The 22,452-nt window shown below is 63.7% G+C and overlaps 1 protein-coding gene across 1 annotated transcript; it reads right to left on the bottom strand.

Annotated features, from left to right (window-relative positions):
• Positions 1–6,592: 6,592 nt before the first annotated feature.
• GPR20 (G protein-coupled receptor 20) lies at positions 6,593–19,864 on the bottom strand. Its single transcript, XM_027063789.2, has 2 exons — positions 19,759–19,864; positions 6,593–8,696 (listed from the first exon to the last, which is right to left on the bottom strand). The coding sequence occupies exon 2, from the start codon at positions 8,668–8,670 to the stop codon at positions 7,582–7,584; it is 1,089 nt and encodes a 362-aa protein (XP_026919590.1). The 5' UTR covers positions 8,671–8,696; positions 19,759–19,864; the 3' UTR covers positions 6,593–7,581.
• Positions 19,865–22,452: the final 2,588 nt, after the last annotated feature.

The raw sequence follows: 22,452 nt of genomic DNA, 5'->3' as shown, positions 1-22,452 counted from the left end.
ATCCAGGGGGTCCGTGCTGCTCTCACTGGAAGACGGATTCTGTCTCTGTGCCTCGTGCCCCCTACCCGTCCTCCCACTGTGGCCTGGGAGGGGGGGAGTCCTCTGTGGGAAAGGACGAGCCCTGGGCCTGGAAATAGCTAAGTGTGGACAGAAATAACCCTGGGCTCAAAAAAAGAACATGGAAAATTAAATAGGGAACATTAGCGTTTGCCTGGCACTTTCCACAGCCATTATCTCATTGGGAGGTGGTGTTTTATCCTCATTCTATAGACAAGGGAACTGAGGGCCAGAGAGAGAGAAGTGACCTGCCTGAGGTCCCTCTGACTTTCGGCCAGGCTTTTGGCCCCCGGGCTTGCCGTCGCTGGCCTGCACCTCCATACCTCCGAGCCTCGACCCCCACAGCGTCTGCTGCTGGAGATGCCCTCACTTGTTTCTCTGAGAGGGAAACTCCTATTCATCCTTCAAAACCCAGCTAAGCGTGACTTCCTCTGGAAAGCCTGCCCCAGCCCTCCGGCAGTGTGGACCGCTGCCAGGACCTTGCCACGCTGGATTAGAGACAGGGAACGAGGCGGGGACTGTGCCTCACTCCTTGCGGCATCCTCCAATTTTACGCCAGGCGGCAGAGCAGGTCCCCGTAAATGCTTGTTGAATGACTGATCGACGGACCATTCTCACCGACGGGTGAGTGGTCGTAAGTTCAAGGTGTGCCCCTCTCCCTGCATTTTCATTGCGACAACCTAAGGAGCTAGCGGGCCTCTCCAGGAATCCAGGCGCTGGGCAGAGCTGGCCGGAGCTGGCCTTGTGCCTGTCCCACTCGGGCCAGGCTGCCCTCCACAGCTGAGCTGAGGCGGGGGCTGCTGCCCGGCCCAGTGCGGACCGCGGTGTGGACGGGTGGTGGGCGGACGGAGACTGTGCCAGCCCGGCTGTCGGGCCGGGGGCTGCCGGGCCGGGGGCTGCCGGGTGCTGTCTCCCTGGGTCCAGTAGACAGGGGTCTGTCCCCCTCCGCCTGACTGGAGAGGCCGGGGAGCCCTGAGTAACTTATATCCAGTCCAGTCTCCCCCGGCATCCGTCTGTCTGTCTCCCGCTTCCTCGCGGCCTGGCTTTGGGGCATTGCCAACGCTGCGGTTGGAAAAGCACAGTACTGCTTGTCAGGACATCCCAGCCTTCGGGTGTGTTTCTCTCTCCCGCCCACACAGCGGGCTCCACTGCCAGGCTGTGTGACTCAGGGCAGCTGTCTGACCCTCTCTGGACTCACGAGATAGTGAATGAGGCTCCTGGCCTGGGGACCACGTATGGTCTTAGGAGGTTCAGCTCCCCTGAATCACGGGCGGGATGCAGGCTGTGTAGCAGGGAGAGGACGCCGTGTCTGGGGAACGGGGGCCAGGCCCACAGAGCCTCCCACCCTGCGTGTCCTAGAGACACAGCCCTATCCCTGTGGGGGGACGTGGGGAGGTGCTGGCTCAGCAGCCACCCTGTCCCCTCTGTGGCCCCCTCGCCTAGCCTCCCCTGTGTTAGGTAGGGAGATCGGGGACCGGGGCGAGGGGCTTCCTGGAAGGTGCCCGAGTCAGAGGGACCAGGGGCTTCTCGACTCAGTGCCAAGCTTCTCCCCGGCTGGGTCAGGAAGCTGCAGCCCCTCCAGGCAGCCTTCCAGTGTTGCCGACTCTGGGGCCGTCCCTCTGAAGGTCAGGTGGCAGAGGTGAATCCGGAGGGCCGCTGCTGGCCCGCCCCGGTCCGGCGGGTGGTGGACACCTCGGCTGCCTCTCCCGGGCCAGCAGCGCCACCTGGTGGCCCGGGGCCCCATACACACTTGTCCCTCTGGCGTTCCCAGCGGATCCACTGGAGGAGCTGGGGCCAGTCTGGGAGGGGCTCACTCAAGACCCCTGGCAGAACCGAGGGGGGAATCCCGCCCCCAGGCCTGAGCCCAGGATGTGCCCCCTGAGCCCTGAGCCTTTCTCACTGCTCCCCTGCCTACCATGTGTGCGTGTCCCAGGGAGGCTCAAAGATAGGGCTTAACCCAGAAGAATGGGGGCGGGGGGCGGGGGGCAGGGCAGGTGTCCTGTAGGGAGAGAAACCCGCAGATTACCTGTGGCGCAGGGAAGGGACAGGACGCTGTGGAGTGAAAGAATGTGCTGGAGCCTTCCTGGGGGAGGCCTTACGTCCTTCATGAGCTCAATTTAATCACTAGTCGGGGAGTGCTGAGCACCATGGGAAGAAACGAGCACACACATACATGCAGTTACGCACATACACGTAGACACACAACACTCACACACACACACACACACACTATACAAATACGTGCACACGCATATACACACATGCAGCACACATGTAACATGCACGTGCATAAACACACAACACACACACGTGTACACGCACATGTACAAACACATAACACAGCACACACGTATACACACACACACGCACACATAACACACACGTTAGCGTTTCATTCTCACAACTGCACCTAAAGGTAGAGGGCGTCAATTACCCCCTTGACAGAAGAGGAAACTGAGCCAGAACGGCACATGACTCACGCAAGGTTGGGGAAGCTGATGTGGCCGAAGGGACCTGGCCCCGCTGGGACGCGGGTCGCCTGCCTGGGCCCTGACCCGGGAGACATGTCCTGGCCTGGGCTGGGCTGTGACACCCTCCGCGTGGGCCTCTAGTGCTCGGGCCTCGGGAGCTGCTCCCATACCTGCCCGCGTGGCCTTGCTCTGGAGAGGACAGGTGGGAGCAGGGCTCAGACCCCTGGGCCTCACCCCCGACAGACTAAGCTTGACCTTTAACCACCCCTGACCCCTGATGCCACCAGAGGTGCCCATAGGGTGGGTGGGGCGGGAAGACCCTCACAGGTCCCAGGGCCCCTCCGTGAAGCAGGTCTCAGAAGCCACTGCTACAGCCTGGACGCTTGGGGCGCAGAGGGGGTCAGATGCGCTTTGTCCCCCACAGTCCCCAGACATGAAGGTCTGTGGCACCCCGTGACACGCTGGGGACGGACGCGCGCCTGGGTCCTGATAATTCAGTGCAGGACAGCTGACCGTGCCCTGGCTCACCCCTCCCGCCACGCTTGTGCCCCCCACCCCACTTCTGTCTGGGACCCCCGTTGGAGCCCTCACTCTGGCATATGGCACCCTGGGAAGGCCTTCCTGGCTTGGAATACGACTGGGGACTCCATGCCTTGTGAGCCACCTCTCTGCTCGGCACATCCCCTCTCCCCAGTCACGGCCTGGAATCTGAGGGGCAGTTGGGGGGGGGTAGTTTATAAACACATACAGTGCTTCTCCCATTTAAGTCCTTTCTGTTAACTAGACCCCAGGATCTAACTAACCCCAGGCTGGGAAGCCGGATCACAGCTGAGGAGTTAGAGGCCCAGAGAGGGGCAGGGATGCAGCACTCAGAGGGACCCCTACCTTGCCAGGCTCCCCAGCTCCTCCTACGCCGCCGCCTCTGGAGCAGGGCCAGGGCCGTGTCTGGCCTGGGGCACCTGCTGCCTGGGCGGGAGGCTCCTGCTCACGGACAGTGGGGCCGAGGCTGAGAGGGGGCCCGGAGCTGGTGCGGGGGTTGGGGGGGGCGGAGAGCTGGGCTCAGAGCACTGAGCGTGGTCCCAGTGTGTGGGGCTTGTGAACCCTCACCCGCTGGGCCTCAGGCTCTTCATCTGCAACATGGGGGTGAAATGTCCTGGCCCCACCAGCCTGCCGAGGCTCCGGGGTACTCGATGCTTGAAAAGCTCCCGGTACCACAACCTCAAGGAGAGGCCCAGCCAGGAGTGGGGGGGGAGCCAGGTGGGCCAGGTGAGGACGGGGAGGGAAGGGCCCGGAGCTTCCTCTTCCAGAAAGCCCTCCTGGATGCCCCTGCCTGGCTGGTCCCACTTGCAGCGGCAGAGGACGCGGAGCACCCCAGCTGTGCCACCAGGCTTTGGACTCCCAGGAAGGGGGTGGGGGCTGCAGTGTCCCTGAGGGCTCAGCAAGTGGCCAAGCCTGATGGTCGGGGAGGGGCCCCGTCCTGAGGGACGGCTGGGCCATGTGGTCTGTCCTAGGGAGGCATGGTAGGGATTCCGGCAGGCTGGCCCCAGGGCCAGAGGAGGGGAAGGGACCTGAGAGGTGGACAGTCCCGGCTGGTGCTGGGCAGACACTGAAAAAAAAGGGAGCCCGATGGGGGAGAGGCTGCCAGCGTGGGGGAGGGGCCTGACGGGGAGGTCTGGGGAGGCTCCGAGGGGCAGGTGGTCACGTGGAAATGGGGGGCAGCGTGGTGACACGACCCAGGGAAACGGCAGGGAGAGTGAGGCTGGGCGAGCTGTTTCCCCAGGCCTGCCCCCCCTCTTTCCCTCTCCGGTCCACTTTTTGGCCGGCTCTCCTCCTCCCTCCCGTGCCAGGCCACACCCTCCTTTCACAGCTTTCCTGGCTCCTGCCACGGTCAGAGGGTGGGGGTGGCCTTGGCCCCGGAACCAGGCAGGATTGGGTGGAGAATGCTAGCTCCATTACAGCTCTAAGCCTCAGTTTCCTCCTCTGTGAATTGGGTGCACAGACCCTGTCGGTGGGTTGGTGGGGGTGTGCTGCCTCCAGAGGAGGGGAGGGAGGGGAGAAGGCAGAGGGCCCAGGAGTGCAGGGTCTGATCCCGGGCGTCAGGGGGGACATCCATCACCCACAGGGCCCTCCACGCCTGCCTCAGGCACCAGAGGCCCCCAGGAAGCTGGGGGCAGGCGCCGCAGAGACATTTTCTGCTATTAATGGACTTTAATCTAAACAGGCCCTAATATTTACCTCCAGCCGCCTCCGGCCTCAGAGGGTGCCAGACAGCAGAGTGATGAGCCCCATCCAGCCACGCTTCTTCCCGTCCAGTGCTCCCCTGGGCAGAGGACAGAGACTAGGCCGTGCGAGGCAGGAGCTGGGTGCCCAGAGGCCCAGGATGGAGCCCCATCCTGGATGCCCAGAGCCTCCGTTTCCCCATCTGCAAACTGGGGATGACAATCCCCACCTCCCAGGCCTCTGGGCAGGTTCAGAGAACAGGTTAAGTCAGTGGCAATTTGTAAGCCCACAGGCAGTGCTGTGGCCCCCCCTCCCGCTCAGCTGTCTGCCAACTGCCCCCCGTCCCCCCCACCCCCCTAGACGGCACCTCAGTGACACGATGGCATGCTGTCGGGCATGCTGGCTGCCCTGCCCACATCCTCCCCCTCCCCCTGCACAGGCAGGTTTGGCACCAGGAAGGGGCGAGTACCCATCGTTCTGCTGGTCTGCACCCCGGTCCCAGCTACTGTGCTCACAGCCTGCCCACAATTGTGCCATCTGCGCCCCTTCCGTCCCCCCCTTCCCAGGGCTCGGGGCCCCCAAACCTGCCCGCAGGACGGAGGGCTCCCCACACACTCACCACCGTGGCCTGCCTGTCCACGGGAGCGGGAGTGGGGTGAGGGCACGGGTGGGCCCCTGCGTGTGTCCGAGCCCACGGCAACCGCTGCCTGCCCCCTGCTCGCTGAGCTGAGGGCACGAAGGGAATAAACAGGTTTAATTCAGGAGACGAGGACCTCTCGTTGAGGAGATCGTTTACATCAGATATAAATACACACGCCATCTCATGTCATTTGGGCTTCTTGAAAATCTGGGAAGGCAGGCCACGGGGAGGGGGTGCAGAGATCCCACACCGGGTCCCTATGGGAACAAGGACAGTCGGGGTCTGCCTCCAGAGACTCCTGGGCCTCAGTCCTGACAAAGAGGCCAGGGTGGGAGGGAGCCAGACGTCAGGAGGGGGAATCAAGCCTCTGAGAGAGCTGTGGGGACCCAGACAAGGTCCTGGGGGGTGACTCCCCAGCCCCCTATCCTCCAGCTGCGGTGGAGACTGGGGGAAACTGAGGCCCATCTAGAGAGAGTTCTGCATGGGGGGGGGCCAGCAGACTGAGCTCTCAGAGGTGCAAGGGCAGCTCCCCATCCCGGCCCAGCTGCAGAAGACACGTGGCCACCCTCTCCAGTTGGAGCGGCAGAGGGCTCCCCCGCACCCTGGGTGTCCCTGAGAGACCCAGGGTGGATGTTGGGATGTCAGGCACGGGGACAAGGGGAGGGGGCTTAGACACCTTCCTGGATTTGGACCCCAGTGCTGTCCATGGGCACTTCTATCCATAGATGGTGGGGAGTAATGAGACAAAGCCATGAGGCAGGGCGGGACCTGGTCCCAGTTTTCCCAGATTCACGTTTGCTCACCTACCTTAAGAGACCCCTCCTCCTAGAGGAAGGCCTTGTTCCAGGAGGATTGCAACTCCTCCACCCCCAAGCACAGCGGTCAGTTAGTGTCAGTCAGTCACTCTTTAGCATGAATTAGAATGGGAACCGGGGGCTGCTGCCCCTGCAGGAAGAGAGCCCGCAGGTGGTGCTGCACTGGGGCAAACACTGGCCCTCCCTCCTCCACTGCGTGATGGTCCAGGCACCAGATGCTGTTAGAGCTTCTCTGCCTGAAAACCCACCCTGGGGTCAGCATCACTCTTGCCAGGTGCTTCTTGGCAGACAGCCAGCTCCCAGGTCCCTCCTCTGTCCCTGCAGCTCCTGCTCTGAGTCAAGCAGGAGAGAGGCTCCTGGACTGTGCCCGGCACCCAGTCGGGGCCACGCTCTCTGCTGCTCAAGCATCCGGGCCCAGGAAGCAGCCCTGGGTGGGAGCCCGGGACTTCCTGGGCCTCCGGCAGGAAGGCTGTGGGCTGACATGTCCTGGGGCAGGAGGAGTCGTCCACACGGGGCTCCACGAAGGGTTGCTAAAGACAGTGCTGGCCTTGCAGTGCCTGGAACTCACTCCGTGACCCTGGCCAGGCCTTTCCCTCTTTGAACCTCAGTTTCCTCATCTGTAACATGGGGATATAAATGGCCTTCCTGCCTCCCACGCGGGCCTCCCTCCAGGGGAGGGAACTTGGGGGACCAGGTACTCTGCCTGGAGCCACTGGACATGTAGGACTTCTCTCTGTAAAGAAGGGCAGATCTGGGGCCCAGGGTCCGTCTCACCCTATGTCAGTGGCTGTGGCTGAGGTGGGGCCTGGTGCCTGAAGGTGCCCAACAGGCCCCTGCCCCTATAGCAGTCTATAAAGGGCCCAGGGAGCTTGGCCGCTCAACAGAAAGCAGGTGGAGGCAATCCTGGCGTCTGGCTCAGAGGAGGCCGTCATCGGCCCAAGCCAGAGGGGGCGGGGGGAGGGGGGTGGGTATGGGGAGGGGGAAGAGAGGAAAGGGAACCTCTCTGCAATTCCTAGTACCTCAAAAGATCTCTGTCCCTGTTTCTGAGGAATCCCTCACAGGGTGAACGTGCACCAGGAGAGAAGCAGCTCCTGGCTACCCCTCTGAGTCTTTGCTGGACGCAGCATACACCCCAGACGGTAGGTAAACGGTCAGCCTTAGATGGCCACTCCGGGGCCGCGGCAGACATCGCTAATCAACCACGGCACTGAGCAGCGTGCCGGGCACAGCCATCACCAATCGATCCAGGTGAAGCCGATCCCACCCCCACCGCCCCACCCCCGCCCCCACCCCCAGGGCAAGCGGACGTCTGTGCCGTCCTCGACCCCGCCTGCCCAGTCCAGTCCTGGCCTTCGGTCCCCTTGCAGAGTCCTGCCCACTAAGCCTCTGGCCCGTTAGCCAGGTCCTGGGTGAAGGCGCCGGGGCCGGGGTCCGGGATGTGCTTGCGGCCCGAGACTCGCGAGCTCCTCTGCATGCCGACCACGGTGCTGCCGTGGGGCTCGCGCTCCGCCCCGCGCCGGCGGAAGAGGCCTCGGACGGTGGCCTGGAAGCCGCTGGTGACAAAGCAGTAGACGATGGGGTCCATGCAGCTGTTGAGGCTGCTGAGGGTCACGGCCACGTGGTAGGCCACAAGGCTGGCGTGGCTCGGCACCTCGGGCCACAGCGCCACGGCCACCTGGCGGGCGTGGAAGGGCGTGAAGCAGACGAGGAAGATGACGAGCACGGTCAGCAGCAGCTGCATGGCCCGCACGCGGCGCTGGCGGCCCTGGCGCAGGAGGCCCGGCCGCGACAGCGCGCACACGATGCGGCCCGTGAACACGCTGATGACCAGCAGGGGCAGCAGGAACTCCAGGACGGTCAGCGCGAAGACGCGGCAGCAAGGCCCGCCGCCGGCTCTCACGCCCAGCACGGACAGGGTCACGGCGCCGGCCGCCAGCCACACGAAGGCGCACACGGCCCTGGCGCAGGCAGGCTGGCGCCAGCGGCGGGAGCCGTCGGGCTGCACGATGGCCAGGTAGCGGTCGACGCAGATGCAGGTGAGGAACAGGATGGAGCAGTGCATGTTGAGGAAGTAGCCGAAGACGTGGGGGAGGGCGCAGCGCAGGCAGCCGCGCGCGCCGTAGAAGACGGCGAAGCGCGTGGGCAGGGACAGCCCCACCAGCAGGTCGGTCACCACCAGGTTGATGGTGTAGACGACCGAGGGCGTCTTGGCCTGCGTGCGGCAGCAGAAGACGTACAGCGCTAGTCCGTTGAGCACCAGCCCCGCCAGGAAGATGACTCCGTGCACCGCGATCAGTGCCAGCCACAGGCCCGGGAAGGCGGCGTGCAGCTCCTCGTCCAGCAGGGCGAACAGGTGGAACAGGGGCACCTCGGGCACGCTGACGTTGGCCGCCGCCGCCGCCGCCGCCGCCGCCGTGGCGTTGGGGGCCGCGGGGGCCCAGGGCCCCGTGGGAGACGCGGCGGGCATGACGGCGGCCAGCGCACGCCCTGGGCCTGGAAGGAAGGAGCGGGGTGGGTGACCTTTGGGCACCTGGAGCCCCGCCCGGAGGCTGGTCCCTCTCGGCTTGCCTGCCCACCGAGGCCCCCAGCTTTCCCGGCTTTGTGCCTTTTTCTGGCCTGGCCCTCAAATGCCTGCACTCCATGTGGCCCCGGCGCCTGCCAGGGCGGAGCTTGGGCGGAATGTTAATGCTCTGGGCCTACTTCTCCGGGCATCAGCAAGTAGAAACCCCGGCTGGGCAGGACCGGCCTAGGACCAAGAGGGAAGAGGAAGGCTGTGGCACCAGGAAGCTGTGGGGCCCCGTGTTTGGTGTTCGAAACCGGGCTGGGTCCCGGCTCCTCCCTTACTCGCTGTGCGGCCTCGGGAAAGTCACTTAACCTGTCTGTGCCTCCTGTGCTAACCTGCGCAGGCTGGCGTTGTGGAGCTGCCAGGAGGGTTAACTGAGCACCCCAGCAGCACCCAGCGCTTCGTTTGTGCTAGAAAAACCACAGTGTGAGCTGCTGCTGGATACACCACAGTTCTGCTCAACGGAGCCCAGCCCGCGACAGCCCCGCCTGGCTGGCCCCCCACCCCCGCACCCCTGCATCACAGATCGGGTCCTCCCGGCCACCCATCTGTTCTCACCTCTTCCGAGGCTGGTAGCGGGGTCGATGGCCAGGGCTAGGGTGCTCATAAGGAACCTCGCCCAAGGGCCAGCCCCCTGGACTCCCCGCTTCCCTCCCAGCCCTGAGATGTGAGCACCCTTGCTGGCTGAGGGTGACTCCCCGGGGCCTGAGCCCGGAGCCAGGTCCCGGCAGCAGTGGGGCGGGTGTTAGTTAAATAAACGCTGCGATCCCTGCAGCCGTAAAGGGCCGCCCACTCTGTTTATGTTCCTGTGGGGCTGTGTTTAACTTGTTGAGATTTATCTCTATTTATACATGAAGGGTTAACAGGCCCCCCGCCCCCATCCCAGGCTGGGCTGATGCTCCAAATAAGGACATTTCTGGCTTTTTCAGGAGAAAGGAGAGGGCTTTGGGGAGAAGCAGGAGGAAGGGTGAGGACGTGGGACATCCTGGGCGCGCAGTGGGCCCTCCCCCTCCTGAAGGGGAAGGGAAGACACGCCACTGACCTGGTGGCCGACGCAAGTGTGGCATCTGCTGTGAGCAGGCGGGACATTGCCCACTCGCTCTGGTTGCCTGCCTGGCCTTGGGCAACAGGCTTGCTCTGGCAGCTTCAGCCCTGCGGACTGGGGGTGCTGAGTTCTGCCTGCGGGTGTTGGGGGGGGGCAGACGCAGCAGAGGAGTCCTTGCTAGCTAAGGCTCGGGCTCCGGTGTGGCCTGGGGGGAGGCCCGGGCAGGGCAGACGGCCACCACTGTCCTCGGGCTCAGAGAGGTACGCACCTGCCTGGGGTCACCCGGCTGTGCCTCTGCCTCTGGGACCCCTACCCTGGGCATCTGCTGACCCCCAAGGCTGCTGGGAAGAGTCACGTGCTGCCCAGGTGCATGGCCACACCTACCACACACACACACACACACACACACACACACACGGTCCTTCTGGGCTGGGCTGCCCTCTGTTTGGTGCCCCCAGGCCCTAACTCGCAGGGTTGATGGATGTGTTTGTCAAATGATAACTCAGGCAGACGGGGAGCACAGAGAGTACGAGGGACATCTAGGGCAGGGAGAGACCTTCCAGGGGCATGACATGACGGGGAGCGAGGGCAGGCCATGAGGCCAGGGCATGGGGCTGGGAACCTGGAGTCTCAGGGCAGCGGGGGGCCCCGGAATGTCCCCAAGAAGGAGAAGGATGCTGCCCAGCTTGTCCCTCTACTCTGAAAAAAACTGAGCCTTGGCAAAGCTGGAGCCCTGCTGGGAGCTGGCCCCGGGGACACACGGCAAACAGTTTTTTGGATTCCCTTCCACATGCCTTCTGGTTTTCCAATGTGTCTGCACTAAGTTCGAGTTAGTGTCACAGGCAGAGACAAATAATAAACACTACAGAACATTTCCTCTGGGAGATAGTCCCAGGATGATGCCGGCTCCGGGGATCCTGCCCTTCCAGGAAACTCCCCAGGGCCAGTCTCACTTGCTGGCCAGCAAGCTCAAGGTGCTGGAGGGTCCAGGCCAGGGCGGTGGGCCTGGCGCCCCCACAATAGGGGGATCGACAGGTGCTCAGGATGCCCCGGAGGCCTGACACGTGAGGAGAGATGTCCGCAAAGCACGCTGTGATTCCCAGCTCCGGGAGTCTGAACCCTGATCCCAAACAAAGCTGAGCCCTGATGTCAGCCGCACACTGAGCCCAAACTGGTTACACGCTGAGCCATGATCCCCGTGACATGATGAAACTTGATCCTGCCATACTGGAGCCCTGATCCAGATCCTACTCCGAGCTCTGTTCCTGGTCACACACCAAATCTTGACTCCAATGACACAATTCACCTCAATCCCTATTACGCTCCGAGCCCTGATCCTAGTTATACTGTGAGCCCTGACCCCGGGCACATGCTGAGCCCTGATCTTGGTCACACGTTAAGTCCTTACTCAGTTCACATCTTTTTAAGCTAAAAACAATTTTTTATATATAGACATATAGAGAGAGAGCACAAGCGGGGAGAGGGGCAGAGGGAGAGAGAGGGAATCCCAAGCAGGCTCCACCTTAGCACGGAGCCTGACACAGGGCTCGATCCCGTGACCCTGGGATCATGACCTGAGCTGAAATCAAGAATTGGATGGTCAACCAGCTAAGCCACTTAGTCAGCCCCCAGGTCACACACTGAGCCCTGACTCTGGTCAAATGCTGAGCCCTGACCCTGGTGACATGCTGAGCCCTGACAATGGTCACACACTGAGCCCTGATCCCTGACTTTCTACATCCACCATCTCTGCCCCTTTCGTGTCTGTGAGTCCGGCTGTCTTTGTCCGTATGATAAAAACCCCCCTCGTGACCTGCTCCCCCACTCCCAGTGCACCCCACTCCCCTGCCTCACCTCTCACAGTGACTATGAACTCACATGGTTCTTTAATGACTCCTCTCTAGGGCATCCACTCATTTTGCTTTGAACATGAGTTCGAACAGTGGGGGGCCAGACCCAGGGCTTGGCCTGTGGAGGTGGGCCTTCTGGGAAGAGGCTGGGGTCGGGGTGGGGGGGGGGGGGGAATGGCCTCCTGAATCCACCCCTCTCTGGGGCAGGGAAGGAGCTGGGCTGGCGGATTCTGGGCGGAGAAGCTGCCCTGTCCTCCTCCCTCCCCCGTGTGGCCTCCGAAGGACCTTCCTTCTCTGGGCCTCAGTTTCCCCCATGGTCTTCACTGCCTCATCTCCCGCTACTCCTTGAGACTCCACTGGGCCAGCTTCCCCCCCCCCCCCCCCCCGAGGCTGCTCCGGTCAGGTGCACGACCCCCAGCAGAGTGCCCCACCCACCTCGCACCCTCTCAGCACCCCCTGCCCTCCCCACTGCCCCCCTGCCTGCCGGCCAGGGCTGGGCCTGACCACGGAAGACAGGACTTCTGGCAGTGGTGGTGTCTCCCCTCCCCACCCGCCGCTCTGGGTCTGTTGATGAACCTCTCTGAGCCTCAGTCTCCCTGCCTGCACCACCCGCAGAACAGCAGGCCCTTCCTCTGCTATTGCTGGGCGGATTCGATCCGTGGTGTCGGCTGCTGTGAAGAGCTGGGTGCCTCCCGGCCCTTGAGCCTCCCGCACTCACACTGGAGGAAATGGAGGCTGTGGGAGGGCCAGGCCAGGACCCGAACCCGGGTCTGCCTAGGGCAAGCCTATGGCTGGACCCTTGGTCCTGAGCGGGGCCAGGGGCACCAGGCAAACGGCCCCTCGGCCGGCAGGCGCCCGCACCCACTCCCCACGTGCCTCGCTCTCTGCTTGGCCTCTAAATATAGCCTGGAATGAGGGGAAAGGAGAGAAGGTTCTGCTCCTCTGTGGGGACAGTCTGGCCCCAGGCCCGCCCACCCAGGCTGAGGGGGGAGGCACAGACCTGGCCTCCAGGACGGGCCTTGGGGGCCGTGAGTCAGCAGAGGAGGGTCCCAGAGACCCAGGGGCTGGGGGCGGAGGGGTGTTCTAGTCCGGTCAGCCGCACCCTCACGCCCCGCCCCGGGACCTTGGCCCCTTCAGAGAGCCTTGCTCTCTTCATCTGCTAAGTGGGGTCATTAACGCCTTCCACAGCCTGAGGGGGGAGGCAGGGCTCTGTCGCGGGGAGCCAGCCCGAGGGGTGTGGCACTGTCCTGTCCCCTCCTCCTTCCTGGCAGGTGTCCTGGGCCTGGCTGAGGTGGAGCAGACCTCATAGCCAGGGCCAGCTGGCTGGAGCCCGGCGGGCAGAGGCCACGTCCTCGTCGTGCCTGGCACGGGGCTGGGGCCTGCACACTCTTCTAAGGCGACTATCCTGGAGGCAAAGACTTGGAACCTTTGTGCCACCTGCTGCCCCTGCCCACATTCAGGCACTTCTGCAGGCAGGTGGGGGACACATGGAGGCTGCTCTCCAGGGGCTCGGGGTGCAGTTGGGAAGTCACACGGCAGGGTGGGGGGACTGGAGCATGGCTCCGTCGGAGAACAGACCTCAGTTTCCTCATCTGTAAGGTGGGCAGAATTAGAGCTCCCCTCGGGCAGCACCGAGGTGTGGTCAGGAGGTGGCCCTGGAAGGGCCCCGGAGGGTTTTGGTGGCTGGGGGGTGGGAGACAGGGCCCAGGATGCGCACAGGTGAAGGGTAAGAAAAGGGGGATCCCTTTGGAGAAGGGCGGGGGGGGGCTCTCTGCACAGCCCCCACGTGTGAGTCCCGGTCGTGGGTGGGACCGAAAGGCAGGTGCGCGGGAGGGAGGAGGTGGAGACCCGGGGCTTTTCTCTCCCTTGCTGGTTCCTCGCTCTGTGGGAGCCTCCCCACCCCAGTCCTCTCTTCTTTCCCTCTTTCTGCTCCTGCCTGTCTTAGAGAAAGTGAGGTTCTCAGAAGGAAGGGCCAGGAGTTCCTCCATCCTGCCCGGGACCTCCCAGGCCCTTGCGAGCCTCAGTCTTGCCATCTGTACAATGGGCACCTCCAGCTCTGAAGTGCTCTGAAGCCTGAACATGTCTGCACCTTCTGGAACGTCTTTGACACCGGCAATACTCGCCTCTCTCTGGACTGCCCCAGAAGGTTCTTCTAGGGAGCAGGGCAGAGAGGAGTGAGGGGGACAGCCTGGGGGGTGGGGGGCTGGGGCGAGACCCAGGACCAGTGCTTCCTAGGGTAGGAGGAGGTCCCTCGCAGACCTCCGGGCAGGATGGCTCAGTCTCCCTTCACCATTTGCAGGATCAAGTGCTTTAGTGGCTCAGTCCTGCTGTGTTCCCTGGCCTTGCTCTTGGAGGCCTAGGCTCAAACACTGAGACCCAGGTTACCCCGGGGATGGGCTGCCCTGGGCTACAGTGACTGATCACCCTTGGCCCCATGGCCCTGCCTAGCCGATCACGATCACGATCATGACCAGCCCTGGGACTGGACTGACAGCTCTCTGCTCCCTGGGGTTGGACGTTTCTCCAGGGACGCTGTGCGACTCAAACTGTCTCTGACAGAAGGCTCCCGGAGGGGGCAGGGGGAAGCGGGGCCAAGTGCAGAGACCAAGGCCTAAGGAGCCTTGGCTGAAGTGCTTGGATCCAGCCCTGCCTGAAGCTAGTCTCCTGGGAATCATTGGTTCAATGAAGCTATAATCTCCCTGTTCGGCTAACATTATTTTGAACTGACTTTCTATGACGTGTGACTAAAATAATCCCGCATATATTGTCCTGTCCATATGCTGGCTGTCTTCGGTTCAGAGTCTCTCCCTGCAGAGAGCCCTCCCTGGTTGCCTTAAGTAGGTTTGTGGCCTCTTTGGGGCTCTGTCATTGCCGGGCCACTCGTCCCCGCTAGTCTGTGAATTCCCGCAGAGGAATTGCACAGTCACCTTCAGGAAATGTCGAGTGGATGAGTGAATGAATCCATGAGGGCTTAGCTTGCACTCTTCTGGGAGTGGGGAGTTCACCACGAAGGGCCCAAATTGGCTCCCTCTGAGCCCAGCCCATGGCCCCGGGGCCTCTCCATTTGGCATGTCATTGGCCGGCTCTCTCTTGCCCCCTCCCCTGGGGGCCCTGCGGTGGGGAGGGAGTGGAAAGGGACATCTGGATTCCTCCTATTATCGGGAAGGGGCATGGACCTTATTTGAAAATGAGGACACAGGACACAGAGACAGGGGCCTTCGGTAGCTAAACTGGGGTCACCCGGCTGGGCCCTGGGGTCTGTCCCCGGCTGGGCTGACCCTGCACTGTGGGCGCTCCCACAAAGAGAGCACTGGCCAGGTGTTTCCATGGGGCCTCAGGCCTCCTACAGGCCACCTGGGATCTGTTCTCGTCCACCCAGCAGCCTTGCAGGCCTGGGCCTTCCACTTTCCAGGTGAGGAAACTGAGGACTGGGGTGGGCGGAGGGGGTGAGCCCCATACTGAGCAGGGACAGGGTCCGATTTAGACCCAGACTACCATCCCCGGACTCACCCCTGGTTTCCCTATGGATCGGATCATCGGAGACCTTCAGGGTGTCCGGGCGGGGCATATGGACCCCCAGCTGAATGAGGCACAGGAATGTGGAATCAGGGAAGGCTTCCTGGAGAAGGCAGTGGACTCAGCAGGTGTGGAAGCCTGGGTGAGCATCCTGGGAGGCTGAGGCCAGGAGCCACCCTCACAGGGCCTGGAACGCCGCAAGGGCCTCAGCCTGGATCCAATTCACTGGGAGGCAGGCTTCTGCCAGAGGTGACCTTGTAGGCCTCCCTCCCCGGCTCCCGCACCACTAACTGCTCCCCCAGCCTTGGAGGAGGGCTCAGGCCCAGAGCACCTGCTGCAGGTGTGGCCCAGGCTGGAGGGCCGGGGGAGGGTGGGGGTGACTGGGGAGGGTGGTGGTGCCCGGGGAGGGGGGTGCCTGGGGAGGGAGGCCCATCACCGGCCTTCCAGAACTTTGCTGACACCCTCCAAGGGAGGCATGTGCGTGAAGGGCGATGCTTTTGGTAGCGACCCTTCCTGGAAGGGACCTGAGGCTTCAGGCGGGCCTGGGGGCGGGGGAGCCCCTCTCCAGTCTTGCAGCACCCCGACTGTCTGATGACACTCCATGCACCCTCCCCGCTGTTCCTCCGCCTGGAGCTTTTCCCTGCTCCCTCCCTACCCCGCATTACTTCTTCCAGGCCTCCCCGCCACCACCCACCGGAAACCTTCTCAGCGGGAGCGTCTGGAGGGTGGGGCTGGTGGGGGAGGGGTGGGGGCCGCTCCAGCCTCTTCCTCCAGCGCGGGGACAGCCCGGTGCCGGGCCGCATCCATTTTTCTCCTGGGCAGACTGAACCCTCAGTGAGCCTTGCCAAGCTCTGCAGGGTGAGGCCCGGCCCTCACCCCGGCATTCAGTGCCCTCCCGCCTAGCCTGGGCCCTGGCGACCCACTCGGCGCCCTGGGCACCAGCCTGGAATTGATTTCCACCGGTCCTCCCAGCCAGGAAGGGTTGACACCTCCTCTAGGAAGCCCACCCAGTTATCCTGTTGGGTCCAGGCTGTCCCTGTCATTCCCACCCTGCCCCTGGTGCTGGTCAACCGGGGTTTCGTTTGAGTTTGGCAGCCTGAGTGCTGTCACCGGTGACGCTGGGTGTGATATTTGTTTAGTGAATGAATGAATGAGCCTGCAGAGGCCCCACCTGGAAGGTGCATAATAATAACAGTGCCGGAGCCTCCGGGTCTCCCCACCTGCATGGTCATCCCGCGTGGCGCTCAGGCCTTTGCAAAGCTCTCAAACCCTGGGAGTCTTCCCAGGGCGGGGAATGAGCAGCGTTCCCAAATCATCTGACCCCCGTCCTCTCCACCCAGGCTTGTGGCCCCACCAAGTGACGGGAGGCTGCTGCCTTCCCCTCCCCCCCCCCCCCCCCCCCCCCCCCACCCCCCCCGCTTCCACTCACTGCTCGCTGGGTGTCTGCTGTGCGGCCCACAATGCCCGCGGGGCCCCCAGGCCTCTCATTGGCGGGGGTGGGCGTGTCCCAGCCTCTTGGCTCTTCTCCAAACTGCCCCCCATCACCGTGTGTCCTGTAGCTGTCCAGCCGCACTGCAGATACCAGTCCTGCTGCCTGGCTGCCTCCAGCCCTGCCACGTGGGGGCCCAGGGCAGGTGGGGAGACGGGCCTCAGCCCCGGGCTGCCTGGAGTTCGAGCTTGGTCTGCACCAGGGGCCGGGGGTGGGTTGGGGGGGGGAGCAGTCACGGAGGGCAGGCCCAGTCTGTCCCCAGCCGAGGTGCTAAGAGCATCTGCCGTGGGTCAGGCACCTGCGGGACGCTTGAGATCCACACAGCACGGTTCACATGAGGAAGGGGAAGCCCAGAGAGGCTAGCAATACGCCCCAGGTCACACAGCATACAGTTGGTAGGGCTGGGAATCAAACCCAGGTCCGCTGCTTCTGGCCCAGGCAGGGTAGGACCAGGGTGGAGGGCTGGCATCTCTGGACCTGGGGTTTGTGCACAAGGGCATCGTGGGGGTGTAGGGTACCTGTAAACGCCCGGGCTGCCGAAGGGTGACACAGCCTCCCGAGGCCAACCTAGCCATTATTGGGTGAGCTATCTGCCTGTTTATTTTTACGATCGTCCTTGGTTTCGAGGCATCTGCTGTAGAACACCGCCTGTTGTTTTGGGCTGGTCTGAGCCTCTCTGCTCATTCCACCCAGGGACTGCTGGGTCCCTACTGAGGTCCCCAAGAGGGGCCGGACGGGCCCTGGGTCACCTAGCAGGTCCTAGGTGGGGCCAGTCGGAACCTCCGTCCCCATCCTGGCCTGGCTCCCTGCACCCAGCTCGGGGAGAGGGGTCATGGAGGGTGTGGGTCGAGAAGGGCAGCTGGGCTCCGTCGTGCCTCGTCCTGTTCATAGTCCACCATCGGAGAGCCCTTGGCTCTGGGGAAATGCAGGTTTCCCGGGGGGGGGGGGGGGGACAGCTCCAGGCACGGCTGCGGGGGGGCGTTCCTGCAGGGGTTCCCGTCCCTGCGTGCTCATGGCACCTGACACCCTCCCCCACAGCCTCTCCAGGGGCAGCCAGCACCACATGGCACAGGGCAGCCTGTAGGCCCTCAGCCTGGTCCTCTTGGCCCTGGCAGATGCTGTTGCCTCTGCCTGGCATGCCGTCTCTGCCCTTGTCACCTGGTTGCACCCTGGTCTCCAGCCTACGTGGCCCTCCCTCAGCCCCTGGACACCCCTCCACCGAGGGAGAGCTGTAGTCCCACAGTTCATGGGTTGTCTTTGAGACGACCCCTCCTAGGTTCCCATGGACTCCTCCCGGCTGCCCCTAATCCATGTTGCTGGCCCTATGTTGCCTGTGAGGACACGAGGTACAGGATGATTGAGTGGTGTGTCTGGATCACCGGTGGGGGTGGGGGTAAGAAAGTGGCTGGGGGGGGCAACGGGATGGGGGGGCAACGGGACTGGGGGGGGGACTCTGGGGGAACAGGTGTTCCAGGCGGTAGGAGGAGCAGAGCCAAGGCCCGCCCTGAGGTGGGAGCTCTGGGCTCAGGACCCTGGAGAGGCCTGTGGAGCGGCCTCGGTGACAGATGGGATGGCTCTGGCTTGACTTGCTGTGGGGCAACTCCCAGGGTCGGGTCTGCTGAGCGTCTGTTGAGCCAGCACACCTCCTCAGGGAGGCCCTCCCAGGTCACCCAGATCCCTGCTCTACCTTTTCTTTTCATGTAGCTTGTTTTTTTTTTTTTGGTTTTTTTTTTTTTTGGTGATTTGCTTGCCTGTTTCTTGTGTTTCCCTCCCGGACTGGCGGACTCATGAGGGCAGGGCCTGGCCTTCAGGACTGCAGCTGAATGACCAAATGAATGATTGTTAAAGGGTTCACTCCAGCCCCTTTGAACCTTAGTCTCCTGGTCTGTGAAGTGGGCAATGTTGAGCCCCCCCCCCACATCAGGTGTCCCAGGACAAAGTGAGTCCAGATGCGCCACTGTGCAGGTGCTCAGAAAACCCCAATCCCCTTCCCCATACGCGCTCTAGAAGCAGGAGCCCTTGCTGTTGCCGAGGCTCAGCGAGGGGCAGTGACGTGCCCATGGCCACACAGCTGCGCGGCCCCTGGAGGGGAGGGGGTGGCACCCTGAGTGACCCCCTGGCTGGGAGTGACGAAACGTTGGCAGGAGATTATGGGGGCCAGAGGGCAGGGCTAGCGGCCTGTCTGCCTGAGGGCTGTGAGCCGCCACCACTGTCCCTTCTGTCCCTTCCTTCCCTCCGTCCTGCCTGAGATTGCACAGCTGCTCCTTGTCTGTCCCGCCCGGCACCCTGGCCACAGGCCAGTTCCCACCCTGTCCGCCCCCCTCGGGACCCTGTCTCTGCTGCCCTTCTCACAGGGCAGTTACCGCCAGCCAGAGCTGGACGGGGGCAGTGCCTGCGCTGAGGTTCACGTGGCAGGGGGCTGGGTGGGCCAGCCGCCCTGGGCCTCAGTTTCCCCCTCCCCCAAAAGCGTGGGGGAAGGGCCAGGGCTGGAGCACAGGGTCCGAGCTGCGGGTTGGTGCGGCTAGGAGTCTGTCTGCATGAACCCCTCAGCCCCCAACCCTGCCCCAGCCTGGGGGACAGTGGTGGCCATGGTCTCAAAGCGGCTCAAGCATCCAGTCTCTTCCCTAGCCTGGCCTCTGGGGCCACCCTGGTGCCTTGACAGGTGGGAAAATCGAGACACAGCTTTGGGCGCCCTGCAGATGATCAGTGAGGGTGCTGAATGAGTGAATGAGTGAATGAATGAATGAATGAAATCCAGGCAAGTGGGGAGCCAGCAGCACAGGTGGGGCTCTGGGGTCAGGAGGGATGCTCCCACAAGCCCCTGGGAGCCCTTCCTTCCGGGCTCTTCACCCAGCCTGTCCCGCTGTGACCAGCTACTTGCCCCTCCCCCTCTGGGTCTCAGTTTTCCCATCTGTACAATGGCCCCCTACAGGGTGAGACCTCAGAGCCCCTTTCAGGCTCTGAACTCTCCCCTGCCCAGGTCTGGGGGCAGTTTGTCGGCCCCTCACCCCCTCCGCTGCCTGCCTGGCCGGGCAGCGAGGACACGCCAGCTGGGGGAGGCCCAGTCCGGCTCTTGGGGGGACTCACCGCACCTTGGCCTATGCTGGCGGCTTGAGGCAGAGCTGGCACAGAGTAAGCCTGGACGACCTCCCTGGGCGGCTCTGTGGGCCACTCTGTCCGGCAGCCTGCAGCCGACCGCCTTCCTGGGGCCTGACGTCAGGCCGCGCTGGGGCTCCTTTTGGGCAAAGGCAGAGGGGTGGGGGCGGGGTGGGGGCGGGGCGGGCGGCCTCCTTCCCCCGCCAGGCCGGCCCCCTGGAGGAGCGTGGCTGGTTCCAGGGCCCTGGGGGAGGGAGCCTAGGGGAGCTGACTTTGCAGCCCAGCCCCCCGGCCGGATAGAGGAGGAAACTGAGGCAGAGGGGGTGGAGCCAAAGCTGCACCACCCAGGCGGGGGGGGGGGGGTGGGGGGGTCGGGGGAGGGGTGCGGGGGGGGCAGGGGAGCAGTGGAAAAGGGAGGGTGGCGCCAGCCCTGGCTCTCTGTCCCCCCAGCACCTTGTCTGGGGAGGCTGCCGGGCGCCCAAGAGCGTGGCTGGCACCATGGGCGGTGGGAGCACCACGCTGCAATCTCAGTTTTCTCTCCGGGAGCCACAGATGCTTCCTGGCTACCTCCGCTCCTGGTGGTTCTCCGGGTTCCCGGGGTACGGTCTGGGTTTTCTGTTTTGCATGTTCTGAGCCTGGGTGTGCCTGTGTGTGCCTGTGACCGGGGACCTGCACACTCGGAATCCGGGCCTCCCCGCTTGTGCCCCCTCCTGTGTGTCCTGTGTCCCTGGGGCGGATGTGGCCTTGCAGGGGCACACGCACACCTGAGTGTGTTTGTGGGGTCAGCACCAGCCCGGGGCCCGTTCGTGACCTCGTGACCTAGTGTAACCTCTGTGGGGACGTGTGGGGTCGGGTGCGTGGGAAAAACCCGGCTGTGACGAGGGCCAGTGGGATGGGGCAGTGGGTCGTAAATCTCGGTAGCCAGGCCTGATCTGGGAGTGGTGGCGGGGACAGACATCCCTCCCCAGACAGACATCCTGACCAGGGTGGTGGCTTGTGGGTGAGCCCGGGTCTCAGGGTCCGAGGGTGGCTGCGACTGGGGCTAGGGAGGGCTCAGGGTCAGGTCTTTGCTGTGTCTCCTCTGCCAGAGTGGCCTCTCTAGTCTCCTGTCGCTGGGCTGCTCCTTGCTCATGCAGTGGGACCACCCAGCACCCTCCACCCAGCACCTACTGAGCCGGCCCATGCCGGGCCCTGGGGTCAAGGGATGCTGGATGCTGCCTGACAGATGAGGACCCTGGCCCCTGAGATCTCAGTCTGGTGAGGGACACTTGCAACCAGCAGCCAGTGGGGAGGAGTGTGGTCGGGAGGGCTCCTGGAGGGGCAGTACAGGAAGGAGAGGAGGGGAGGGGAGGCCCTGTGGGCAGGGGAAACTGCGTGTCAGGGTCCCCAGGAGTGGGGGGCGGGTGGGGAAAAGCAGCGAAGCTGGGAGTGATCAGAGCCCCTCCACACTGGGTCTTAGTTGCCCTGTGGGAACCAGAGTGGTGGACTTGACCCTGAGGGCAGTGGGGAGCCATTGAAGATTTGGTGGGAGGGTGGCCCCCGGAGCAGCTTCCCTGCTCCCAGGTCCAGGCTCCCTGCTAATATAGGGGTGAGCTCACAGGCTACCGCTGATCATCTCCTGAGACTACTGTCCTATGCGTCTCAGATGGGGAAACGGAGACCCAGGAAGGTGACGGTGTCTCTGGCCTGCCCCAGGCAGGCAAGGGAGGGCGCCCAGGATCTTGCCAAGGGAGTGTAGATTCAGTGTTGTTTCTGAACAGGGCAGCCTGGAGGCGGCCAGGATGTGGGTGGGGGCCCGAGGGCTGAGCCAGTGCAGGCTCACATTTTACGAGCTGGAGACTGCCGCTGAGTCACGGGCAGGGCCGGCCGGGCACACACAGGCTGGTTCCCAGAGAAATCTTGGGGAGATCCTCTGGAACAAAACAAATGCCAGCAGACTGCCTGGGGGAGCAGGGTGGCAGCCTGGGTCGGCTTCCAGGACCCCTCACCCCAGGGAAGCTCCTTTCTGTGGGACCCAGCAGTCCTGGGGGGGGCGGTGGGGGAAAGTGCTGGAGGCCGGGAGGCTCAAGGGGACCCTCCCATAGCCCTCGACAGGCTGGGTCAGGCCAGGCTGCCTGTGGCTGGGGTCAGAGGTCGGACAGTGGCTGGGTCAGGATAGGGCCGTCCCTCCTAGGGCCCAGCCTGGTGGAGAGCCCTCCCTGAGCCCACAGAAGCCCCTCTCGCTCTCAGCTGGTGCTGTGGAATTCTGTAAAGCTGTCCACACGGTGGCCCTCTCGATGCCCAGCTCGTCTTGCCACTCCTAGAGCCCGCCATCCTGAGGGACTCAGCCACAAATAGCAGCCGGGCAGTCGGGTGGGGGCTGCGGGGGAGGCAGGGGACACTTGGTGACAGCCAAGCATGTCCTGTCACCGTCTGGTGCCTGCAGCTGCAGACCTCATTTGTCCTCCCGAGTGGCCCTGTCTTGTTGCCACTCGAGGACGTAAACAGTGCCGGGGTGAGGCTGCGGGGGTGGGGGACACAGCCCGGTTCTGCAGGGGGACTGTCCCTGCTGGAAGCAGTGTGGGGAGCCCCCAGCCCTGGGGCCATCGGGAGCTGGTGAGAAGGCCCCTCAGGCTGGCAGGGGCCAGTCACCCGTGGGGAGCGCAGGGTGAGGGGGGCCTTTCTCTTTCTCTGGGAAAGGTGACCTCGAG

The sequence above is a fragment of the Acinonyx jubatus genome, chromosome F2, assembly GCF_027475565.1.
Source record: "Acinonyx jubatus isolate Ajub_Pintada_27869175 chromosome F2, VMU_Ajub_asm_v1.0, whole genome shotgun sequence".
Lineage (NCBI taxonomy): Eukaryota > Metazoa > Chordata > Mammalia > Carnivora > Felidae > Acinonyx > Acinonyx jubatus.
Note: the sequence above shows the minus strand (reverse complement) of the source record. Positions and strands in the feature narration are given on the sequence as shown.

What these genes read in the sequence shown, in the direction of transcription:
- GPR20 (XM_027063789.2), bottom strand. Translation starts at nt 8,670, where the DNA reads ATGCCCGCCGCGTCTCCCACGGGGCCCTGGGCCCCCGCGGCCCCCAAC.